At 32.3% G+C, this 12,186-nt stretch overlaps 1 protein-coding gene across 1 annotated transcript in view; it reads left to right on the forward strand.

Moving 5' to 3' along the window:
• Positions 1 to 11,317: 11,317 nt before the first annotated feature.
• LOC131152090 (protein ACTIVITY OF BC1 COMPLEX KINASE 1, chloroplastic) overlaps positions 11,318 to 12,186 on the forward strand; it is a 71,735-nt gene continuing 70,866 nt past the window's right edge. The window contains exon 1 of the mRNA XM_058103717.1: positions 11,318 to 11,765. Within this exon, the coding sequence (XP_057959700.1) occupies positions 11,469 to 11,765 (297 nt within the window). The 5' untranslated portion in view covers positions 11,318 to 11,468. The remainder of the gene's footprint in view (positions 11,766 to 12,186) is intronic.

Here is a 12,186-nt window from a genome sequence, read left to right on the forward strand (position 1 = left end):
TCGGTGCAACTATTCTTTGTACTTGCTTCTTTTTCCCTGCATGTACTTCATTTTTGTATTTTCTCTTTTTGTTTTTTCGATTTTTTTTTCTTGGGCATCCTTTTGCATGTTCTTCCCTTACTGTGATTGGGACACGTTCCATCCCCTTTCAATTAAAATATGTGACATCATGTGTTATTTTAAATTTCTGGCTAAAATTCCCATGTCAACATTGACCAAGCTTGCCCAGGAAGCAATTGGTAATAAATAGAACCTTAAGACTAAATCAAAACCCGGTTTTAAAAAACTCGATTTTGAAATTTAAATGACTCCACTAAAAAATTTTAAAAGACTCAACTTAAGATTTAAATACTTTGATTCAAAAATTTTGAAGGACTTAATTTAAGACCTATGACTTGACTCAAAATAACAACACTTCATTTTGAAATTCAAATTTTAAAAATAAAAATAAAAATTAAAAGGACTCAAAATTATGGAATTATGGGGTTTAATCCACAATTAGTTTTGACATTGAAGGGCGTTGACCAAAATTAGAGAAAATTTAGTTTACACTTTAAATTAAATGGATCCGGGACTCGAAAAAATAGCATAACTCAAAATAATACTGGACTCTATTTAAAAAAAAAAATACCAAGACTCAAATATGCAACTAAAAGAATCAAGGACTTGATTTTGAAAATCTACCTTTTAAGAAAAAAGATTAATTTTGCAACTAAAGGAATTCTTATAAAAACCCAACATGGAAAGGACTCAAACTTTCCTAGATTATTGGGACTTATCTTGAAAATTAATTTGAAATGACCAGGCTCTAAACGGGAACCGAATAAATAAAAACAATCGGGACTCCGATCAGTCTTAAAGTTAGTTTTATTATGCCAGGTCTTCTCGGGAAGGCCTGGTAAAAATTAGGGCGTCGACAATAGTTTTGAAAAACATTTATCTCTTTGGAGTAAAATGCTTGCAATAGGTTTTCGGTGCATATTTTTTCCTTGTTGTACATGTCAATCACTCAATTGGGTGATCATTATTGGATTTCATCGGCTTATTAAATAGTCATTTGTGACGCCCCGATTTTCATCCTTTTTTCTTTACATACAATAATAAATAAAATTTCACTCGTCATCAACAACATTTACAAATCGGCCACGTCAACAACCCTATTACCATTCATATGACCCGACTCGCATTGGGTACCAGGTAAAAAGTCATTTTATTTATACAACCTAATAGCGGAAGATAGTACATACTTAACAACCAGAATACAATACCCAGAGTATCAACATACATACATAAATACATTACCATCACATACTCAAAAACAACTAAACCCTATGGGAATTACACCTCCCTAGCCCAAGAACTCACCCTGCATGTCAGGGTCCCAGCTCCCTATGGTCTTAGAGCTCTATCACTTGGCCTATCCCTGTTCCATGAAAAATTTAAATAATTTGGGTGAGACAAATCTCAATAAGAAGGAATAAATTATTTACAGTGTGCGACCATATAAGTTCTATTATAACACACTTTATTTTTCAAATCAACATTTCATTTGAGTAAAATACACTGATGACATATTCTCATAATCATATAGATATACAACACCAGCTTTTATAAGTTTAAAAATCATTCCTTAAATTCAATCATTTCCAACACATATTTACCAGCGAAGATTCTGAGAATAGGGAATATTACCTGCCCATAAAGGTAGCTTCCCTCTACCCTAACACTTTATGTAGCCAGGTATGGCCACATCTGATACCTATCAGGGCACTCACCTTATTCAGTAAGCCCTTAGGCGGAGAGTTTTACTTCGCTTCAATTATTTATATTATTAACTTACACAAAATCATTTCTCAATTTTACCATTCTCTATTTCTCATTTTCCATTGTTTCTTTCATTTCTCATTTTAGCCAATTTTATTATTCTTTCACTTTCCGTTTCCATTTCACTATCCGGCAAATTAATATCCTTGGTATCTAATACCAACATCGCGACTAAACTCATGGCCACCTTGAGGATCTTTCTTTTCACGTCATGCTTCCCCACATGGTCAGGGTTGTGCGGCCCGAAGGCTGGATCTAACCGCGGTTAGCTGACCCGGTTAGATCAAAATATCATATCACATATCACGCATCTTTAGTATGATTGGCCGGCCTATAACCCTAATCCAGACTCAGGGGGCACAACAACTCTACAAAACAGCTTAGTTGACTGTCACGCCACACGCTTCAAGAGTCCGTGTGGTTGCACTACACCACTAGCAATGGTATCATGCTCAATATCACAACCCATCATTAGGGTTTCCACCACCATCCATCGGGGTTTACCACCACATACCCGCAATCATTATGCCGTATTGACATTTCATCAATCATATTTCAGTATATACGTTTCAGAATTCACGTTCTTATTTTCACATTTCAATATTTTCGTATCAATACATTTCTTTAATCTCATACCAGTATATCTCAATTCATCTTAATATAAATGTTCTTATCATTTTTTGTGTACGTTTCATCATCTCATAATTGTATATATTACATTTCACGTATTTCAATATTTCTCAAAATACCCATATCAGTAATTCGCAAAATCTCATTTTTCATGCAAATCACTTATACTCGCATATAAATTCCATATTTCATTATTTTCTACTAATCATATCAATAATTCTCATTTCTTTCTTAAAAATTACACATCGCTATACTTCACATTTTTTAATACACGTCATATGCCACACAGTTTTCATCTAATATTCATAATATATTAATTTCACATTCCAAAATATCACAATTTAATATTACTCAAATGCCACACAATTTATCTGTTATAATTTATTCCCCTTACCTAACTTACTGAAAGTCTCGTTAAAACCTAGATCCTACGCCCTTGGCGTCCAAAACTCAAATCTTACAATTCACATTTTTTCTATATTAAATAACTAATTTCCTCAAAATAATACCCATATAACCTTCCATAGGCTTCATATACCTCAAATTAAAATTTAAACTAATATTTAACACCCTCACTTAATTTTCTAAACTATGTTTGCGGGTCCTGAAATTACACCCGCGGCGCTCACCCGGGTCCTAAATTTTGAAAATCTTACTTTAACCTCAGAAGCTCAATATTTTAATATTTATAAATTAACACTAATTAAATAATAATAAGTCCCTTAATAACCCCCTTATCCAAAATTTGGGGTTATGCTTACGATGACCCCACGAGAATTCCGCTTTACTAGACTTGTCGAGAATTATTCCTAAATTCTCGTGGTGGTTTCCGATCGTCAATTGGACTTCAAATTCTCTAGAAATTAAGGTAAAAGATAAAATTTGGCTTACCCCAGGAGTTACGCCTACGCCGCTCCTACCACAAATCCGCTCCGGTAGAAATGACAGCAGCGGAAAATGGAGTCTAGCAGTATCTTTCGATTTTCGATCGGGTGAGTATCCACTGAGAAAAATGAGGAGAGAGGGAGAGAGAACGAGGAGTGGGAGATAAAGAAGCTGAATGGGGGGGGGGGGGTGGGGGCTACTCCTACGCAGCTTTGCCTGCATTCACAACTATTCTTGAAGCTTGAGGAATGATTATATATAATAATAATAATAATAATAATAATAATAATTAATTAATTAATATTAATAATATTATATTTTATTAATAAAAATAAATAAATTTTAATTATTATTCTTTTTTATAAATTTAATTAATTAATTATATATATATATATATATATATTGGGAATCACCCCATTAATATTGTATAACCATTTTTGGGGTTATTACATCATTAATGGAAAAAAATGATGTTTATTCACCAATTTATGGGCTAGCAGAGCTTTTATTTAGACACTTTATATGAAACACCCTATTTGTTTTCAATGAAATTAGAGTTTGAAACTTAAATACATTATAGTTGAAAAACACATGTTTTCAAGTTTTTGCTCTTCAATATACCATGTGTTGACTTTTTGAATCCGATCCCCATTTTGATGCTGACAAAGTACAAGTATCTCTTGTGAGCATTTTGTAACAATCCAGAAAATTTTTAAATAATTTGAAATAGTAAAGAGAATGGGAAAGGAAGAAAGAATAAATTCAAAAAGGTGGCAGCAAGCATTCGTCGATGAACAAACTGGTCTCGTCGACGAATGTTATTCATAGCTCATCGACGAGGGTATGTGTCTCGTCGATGAGGAATTACCGAGAGGGGTTCTTTGCATGACTGAAATTCGTCGACGAGTTGGTCTTCTCGTCAATGAACTGTGTACTAGGACTTGTCGACGAATCAACGTGTCTCTTCGACGAATTCTTGTGTATAAATAGCGGACTTCTTTCATTTCAGCGCAAATTCCTTGCATGTCTTCTCTCTTTCTCTAGAAATTTCGGCCCTTCCACCTTCTCTCTTCGATTCCGGGCCGTTTTTAACTCGGTTCGACAATCATAAGCTACCATGAGACTCTGGGAAAATTATCCGCAGTATAGGCGGAGTGGATTTTTGATTTGAGTAGTTTGGGAAACATCCCAAAATCAAGGTAAATGAGTTATTTTGGAATTGCTTTAATAAATATTGTCATTTGGAGCCTAGGAAATGTTATAGGAGTATTATACTAAGATTTGAGGAACTTGAAATTTTGGATTTCACGGTCTCGTTTTGTGGATTTTGGATCGAATTTCGAGAAGCAGGTAAGGGGAAATATTTTATAATGACTTTTCAATAATGTTAAACAACTAATTTCAATTATGAAGTTTTATATATCTACAAGTATAATTTTCTGAATTTTACTGTTATTGAAAACGTTGTTTTTAAATAGATAAGTTATATGGGGAAAAACCGTGTGGTTGAAATCATTTTTTGATAAATAAATGATTGTGAATAATGTGGAATGAGGAATTGTGAGAATGTGAATATTGATTAATTGTGAAATTATGGTTGATTGAATATGCTGATGTTGGGTATGTTGTGGTGAAATCTTGGGTGTTGTACGGTTGATTGTTGTTGATTCAGTTGTGTGGTTTATGTAAATTACGATATAGCGTTATCAGTGGTATGAGGAGGTCATTATATGGATGATTATATTGGGAGGTAAATATTGACAGTGGTATGAGGAAGTTGTTTACCTATTTACTATGAACGAAGTATTATTTTGAGTCCTGTGTGGACTAGTTGTGTGTGGACATTTATGCTGTGATTTGATTAGTCCTGTGTGGACGATTACATGACATGTAGATGTAAACCATGTGTGGGTATAATTGGTAATTTGTATGAATGTCCTTTGTGGATTGATTGTGATAGGGATGTATGTGCGAAATTCTGTGAAGCGATTGTGTTGGCTGTGTACAACATTTAATTAATTAAGTATTTTGGGTAAAGTAGATTACTCCACCCGAGAGCTTGTTGAGAAAGACGAGTACTCTGGCAATGATTTATGGATACCAGAGTAGAGGGAAGCCACTTGTATGAGCAGGTGATCTTCCCCAATCTCAGTGACTTTACCTAGACGCATAAACTGATGGCCTACTGAGAAAGGTGAGTGCCCCGGTGTTAGAATTAGAGCAGAGGGAACCTACTTGTATGGGCGGGTAGATTTCCCTATTCTCGGAAATTAACAATAAAATATTGATGGTTATGAATATATGAATGGATGATAATGACGTTGACCTTATGTGATTATGGGCATGATATCTAGGCTACTTGTGGATTGTGTGTACACTTTACATGGATATTTTAAATTGTATTATAAACACTTCAGTCACACACTATTATAAATTATTTCTTCCTTATCGAGAGGTGTCTCACCCCGTTATATGTTTAATCTTTTCAGGTTATCTAGGTGATCGAGCTTAGATAACTCTAGGGCGGGGTAGTTTTGTGAGTGAAACTGGAATAGTTATGTTTTAGTTTTTATGTTTCTTTATATTTCTTCCAAGTTTGTAATATGGTAAATAAGGATACATGGTAAAAGTTTGTTAATATAAAAATATAGAACTCTGGTATTTTATGTTCGAGGTATTTTATTATCATTTCCGCTGCGTTAATGGCATCAGAGACGCGTGTCGTCCTTATAATACTCCGGGCCCCACATGGCAGGTCCGAGGTGTTACACATTTAGTGTTTTGGAACAGATTCATGATTCAGCACACATATGAGGTAAAGAACATGGAAGTCTGGAAGAACATAAAGATAATATTATCCAGCGTATTCCATGAAAACTGAAGAACAAAAGACGAAGACATTCTTTTTAATTTGTATTGCATATAAGTTTTTATTTATTGATCAGTAATAATGCTTGCATTTGCATGATATGACTTAATGCTCAAATTTACCATAAACTGACCATAGGGGATCAAAGGCCATAGACAGACCTTAGATTGGTCTACTGATGTTGGATTTTTAGGCTTAATTAAAAAGCCTAGGTTGAACGATCATACATCAGGGCAAAAGTCAAACATTTGACTTGGCTCAATCGACTGATCTGCCTATGCCTTATACCCCTTGGTTGACTGACCGCATTGTTTGCCTAAGTCAAAGTTTTGATCAAGGCTCGGTCGACCAACCCAATCTTGAACGTAGCTTCCACGGTTGACCGACCTTCAAGAATTTGACTTTTTCACCTGTCTCGGTTGACCAACCTCTTAGTTCTACAACGTCATGGTCGACCTAACCTTATGAGTGGCTAACCAACCTTTTTGCCTTGGTTGACCAAACCTACGAAGGGTTCTCTATTGCCTTTTCATTCGGCCGATCTGCCTATGCTTAGGTTGACCAAACCTCACGGGTTTTTCTAAATTTCAGTGCTAATTACGTATTAATTCTTAATTAAACAATTTGGAAAATACCGAGCGTGTCCCTAACGGTCATAATTTTTGGAAAATCTATAAATACCCCCTCATAACCTCAGATTAGCAACTTTGATTAGTTATAATTTTCTCACAAATCCGTTATTAATAAAAGTTTCCCCAAATCATTTTTATTGCAAAAATATTTTCTTTGAGGCTAAAATTTTTAAACAAAACTCTCAAACTCTTTTTCCATTCACTTATTTCAAAATCATTTTGGAAGAGAGTATATTTATTTTAAGCATTTATTTTTATATTCACGTGCATATACTCTTACTTATTATTTATTTTTGAAAATTATTTTTGAGAGTATAGCTTTGGTTTCTCTCGGTTATTTCTTTTGATAAATATTTTTGGGAGAAATTTTCTACTGCACAAATATTTTTGAGCTTAAATCCCAGATTCTCCAAATATTTTTCATTTGCAAAAACTTTGTTGGAGAACATATTTATCATTTATATATATTTATATACATTATTTGTGCAAAAAAGAGCAAAACCCTAGGTTCTCCTATCATTCCTATAAAATTATTTTTGGGAGAAATTTTTATTAGAGTCAAAACCTTTGAGTATTCATCATACACATTATTTTTTCAAAGGTTAAGAAATATTATTTTGATAAGCACCCTTACTCTACTGAGCCTAACTCATATCATATTAGAGTGCATGTTTTAAAAACTTCAATGTTGTACATCTCTACTTGTATTTAGAAGCATTTTTATATGTACAAAAATGTTTTAATGTAACGGTTAGGTTCAGCCTGTTAATTGACTCGAGGAGTCTCTACCCCGTAAGGGAAACTAGTTGGGTTTAGCCCTTAATTGAACTGGGGTGTCTCTGCCCCATAAGGGAGACCAGTCGGCTCAATCTGGTAATTAAGTAGGGTATTCCTTGCCTCGTAAGGAGAGGTGTGAAGGTTGGGGTTAGCCCTGTAATCTGACCCAAGGTTTACCTTACTCCGTAAGGAAATATTGTAAATAGTTTTTGCTCCACCCGTAAGTGAGTAGGTATAGTAGAATCCTTGGGGGATATGCCCAAGGCGGGGACGTTGGCTGATTTGGCCGAACCTCGATAACAAATATTGTGTGTCGCTCTCTCTCTCTATCTCATTTAATTACTGCACTTTTGTTTTCATATGTGTATGTTTACTTATTTATTGTTATAATTATTTGCATGCACACATTTAATTTAAATGAGATATGCAGTACATGTGTATGTCTGCACCGATAACTTAATAGTTTTAAATACACGCTTTTAATATTAAATGAGATATGAACTATGGTGAATCAACAAATGTTTAATTTAACCAAAATGTTTTAAAATCCAATACACTCTCCTATTGGGATCACACCAAGTACAACACCATGGAATGTGCCAAATGATGTCTTAAATTGAGTGCTTCAAGGCTTCTAATTTGCATCGGTCATTTGTGCTTTCTAAAACTTAATTCTGTTAATATATACTTAGTACACAAATGAAATGTTGTGATTTATCATTATCAAAACAGGATGAGACTCAAACATAGCTAACCCAAACCTTTACATGGCTTCAACTATCTCCAAACTATGTCTTCTACTTCCCCAAGCATGCAATTGCCTCGACTCTCCATTGTAACAAATAAATCTGAAGCTCTAACTTCTTGTTTTTTTTTTTTTTTCGATTAGGCAAAAACAATTTTAGAAGCTTCAATGAAAGAAGATATTTCTAATAATGAGTATACTAATAAAAAAACAATTGTGATTTTAACTCTAAGGCAAATATTAAAGTATGTCATTATAGTTTTGAAAAACATTTATCTCTTTAGCGTAAAATGCTTGCAATGGGTTTTCGGTGCATATTTTTACCTTGTTGTACATGTTAATCACTCAATTAGGTGATTGTTCTTATCAAATAGTCATTAAAGCAGAAAATGATGTTTATTCACCGATTCACGGGCTGGGAGAGCTTTTGTTTAGACACTTTATATGAAACACCCTATTTATTTTCAATGAAATTCGAGTTTGAACTTTGAAATAAAATTGTCTTGTATGCTTTAAATTTAACCATGCACTATAATATAAATATAAGATAAAAACAAATAAACAAAATCTCCTAAATCTCCAAAGCGATCCAATATCTTTTGGTTTGATTGCGTAAATTCTTATGCAAATAGGAGTGGGTTGGGAACTTTAGGGAATGGGGTCAATCGCCTCGTAGAGGGAGATGGCCAATATCCTAATGGAGTCCAAGTTAAGAGTGAGCAAACGATTGATTTGGTAAAATTTGGTTAATTAACCAAATTTTTTGGTTAATGAAAATTGTTTACCGAACCGAACGAATAGAGGGGCCTCACCAAAGCAAACCCGACCGAATTACCTTTTCGGGTAATTCGGTTAACCGAATTTAACCAAATTAATTTGAAATTAATTAATAAAAACAGAATATAATTGTAGATTTTTTACCAAATACTAATTAACATATATTAATTAACATATTAACAAATTAACATATTTATAAATTAGCATATACTAATTTATATTTGAATTTTAATTAATTATTAAATCAGTTATTTTGGTTAACCGAATTAACATTCTTCTTAACCGAACCGATTATTTGAACTTTGTAAAACCATAACCGAACTGACCGATCCTATTTTCTTAACTAAATCGAATTGACCAATTTCGGTCGGTTAATTCGGGTTTCCCCAAATTTTGCTCACCCCTAGTCCAAGTTATCTTAATAAGCTAGTTTCAAAACTTGGACCTTGTTTAATTGTAGACATATTGTTCATTTTTTTTTACAGAAAAATGTAAAAAAATTAAATTATTTTTAAAATTGTACAAGATTCATATTAAAAAAAAAAAGAAAAGAAAATAAAGAGTTTTTTCAATGTGTAAAATAATTTTTCAATTTTATTTACTGCTATTCATTTATTTGATACAATGTCGTAAAAATAAAAAAAAATTAGTTAACTTTTTTTATAATAATTTTAAAAAACTATAATAAAAATTTATTTTCCTTAACTAAATGGACTTAGCGTTTTTATTTATTTTTTAAAACATAAATTTTGTTTTTTCTCGCCACATAATGATAATAAATCATGAATTTAAATAGTACATGATAAAAGAAAGATATAGAGCAAATCAAGGGGTCGTTTAATTATGGGAAATAAATTTTAATTTTAATTTTAATTTTTTTAAAAAACTAAAATGAAATTTGAACATTAACATTGCGTTTGGGAGCGTGGATTTCAACCTTACAGTTGAATTTGAGTGGATTTGAATTAATTTCAATAAATTATATATTGCATCTCATCCAAATCCTAAGTTTTTTTCAAATCTAGACAAATCTAAAATCAAGTCTAAAAATCCGTCATCCTCAAATACTACCTCATATATATTTAAAAAAAAATTAAAAATAATTTATTTATTGTGTATGAAATATAAAAATAAAAAGTAAATATTTATTTTGCACATTTAAGCAAACACTTTTTTTTTTTGACCTTGAATGCCAATCTTGAAAGATTTATAAATAAATTAGAAATTTTATAATTTATAATTTTTTTGTTTAAAAAAATCCACAATTAAACTAATTGTTTCCATCTTCTAAGAACATTTGGATGCAATTAGTTTAACCATTTAACATTAATTTTAAGCTCGAAAGTCATCAACACCAAATACTCATAAAAACTAGATTAGGAAACTTAGGTCTAATACTTTGTACATGTCAAATTATTTTACAACCTTCCGATTATATTAATAAATATTGCTCATACTTGAAAATAGCATATATGCTTATAGTACCCAATATTCCTTAGGGTATCTCGATAATACTTTTATTTTCCTAGAATTTTATTTGTATAAAAATTTAAATTTAAAAAATGTTACATTGCTCGGAAGAAGAATTCTATCCTTTTAATATTGAAAAGAAAATTTTAAAATAAAAAATCACAATTTTAATTTGATGATTTCAATAACAATATTGTGGAGCAAAAACACTATTTACAAAATATTAAATTTTTCCAATTAAGGATTATAGAAGTTTTCATATATATTGAATTCCTAAAATTGTTATTTTAAAATAAAAATGTGCATTAATAATAATCAATTAGTTTATATATGTAATATATATATAAAAGTACAAATAATATATATTATTTTGTGAATTAAAATATTCTTGAAATAAAAACTAAAAATCCTTAAAAAAAAAAAGAAATTTCAAATCAATTTGTAAATAAAAGTGTCATTACTTTTAAAATAAAATTTAATAAAAACATCCCCGAAAAAGTAAATTTGTATACTATATATAAAGTTATTGATAAATGAAATCATCTTATGGGCAAAAATATGTTTAGAATATTTATATTTTCATATTTATAAATTAAATTATAATAATATCAAGAAATATTTTATTCTATTATTCACACACAATATTTACTAGAAATAAAAATTTATCATGAAAAAAACACTTTAAAAAAGAGAACGTTACCTCCCACCCTGCGCAGCTGCGCAGCGCATACATCTCTCAAGTAGTACTTGTGTGGCTGAAGCTTGCCTAACTGAGTTTTGAAGCTCATGCTCTCTTTCCCACCTCTTCCCCGCTTCTCCTCATTCCTCACTTCCTTCCTTCTGCAATTTCTAGGGTTCCATGGCTGTGATTCCCGTAAGCTCTGTAACCCTCTCACCTAATCAGAGGGCAAGTCCTCCTCTTCCTTTCCTCCTTTCGAACCACTTACCTTCGTTTGCTCATCCCTCGTCTTCATCTCGTGTCCATCTTCGGAGACGATGCAAACTCCTCGCCGCGACTTCCACTGTTGTCAGCACTGGAAGAGGCCCCACTGGAAGAGAGAGCGAGGTGAGGCCGGCCGAGTCCAGTAGTGCTTTGGAGCAGCTCGATATCGAGCGCGGAGTCTGCGTGCCCTTTCGCAAGTATTCGCCCGAGACAGTATGAGTTTGTGATGATGCTATTGTGAAATTTTGATTGAGTTGCAAGCATGTTCGTCTTTAATGTAATTGTCTATGGTAATTTGGTGGCGGAATGATTTTGAAATTCTAAATGAAAGTCCATATGCGTTCATCATATTTTGTCTGATTTGTGGCGGGTTCGTTGTTTTATGATTCTTCAAGAAAAAAGATTCTCCAATCGAAAAATATTTATATGATTCGATGTGGATTTCGATGTTGTTCTAATTAATAATTGAGCTCTTACATGACCTTCCATCACTTACATGAAGTAAACTCCAATTCTTAAGTAACTATTTTCATTTTCAGCATTATTGTTGTTGTTGTTGATAGTTAAGCGATGGTGACTTTACAATATGAGAAATGAGTTTCACTTTGAGATTTAGACTTGTTCGTATTAATTT

This window comes from Malania oleifera, chromosome 3 (genome assembly GCF_029873635.1).
Source record: "Malania oleifera isolate guangnan ecotype guangnan chromosome 3, ASM2987363v1, whole genome shotgun sequence".
Lineage (NCBI taxonomy): Eukaryota > Viridiplantae > Streptophyta > Magnoliopsida > Santalales > Ximeniaceae > Malania > Malania oleifera.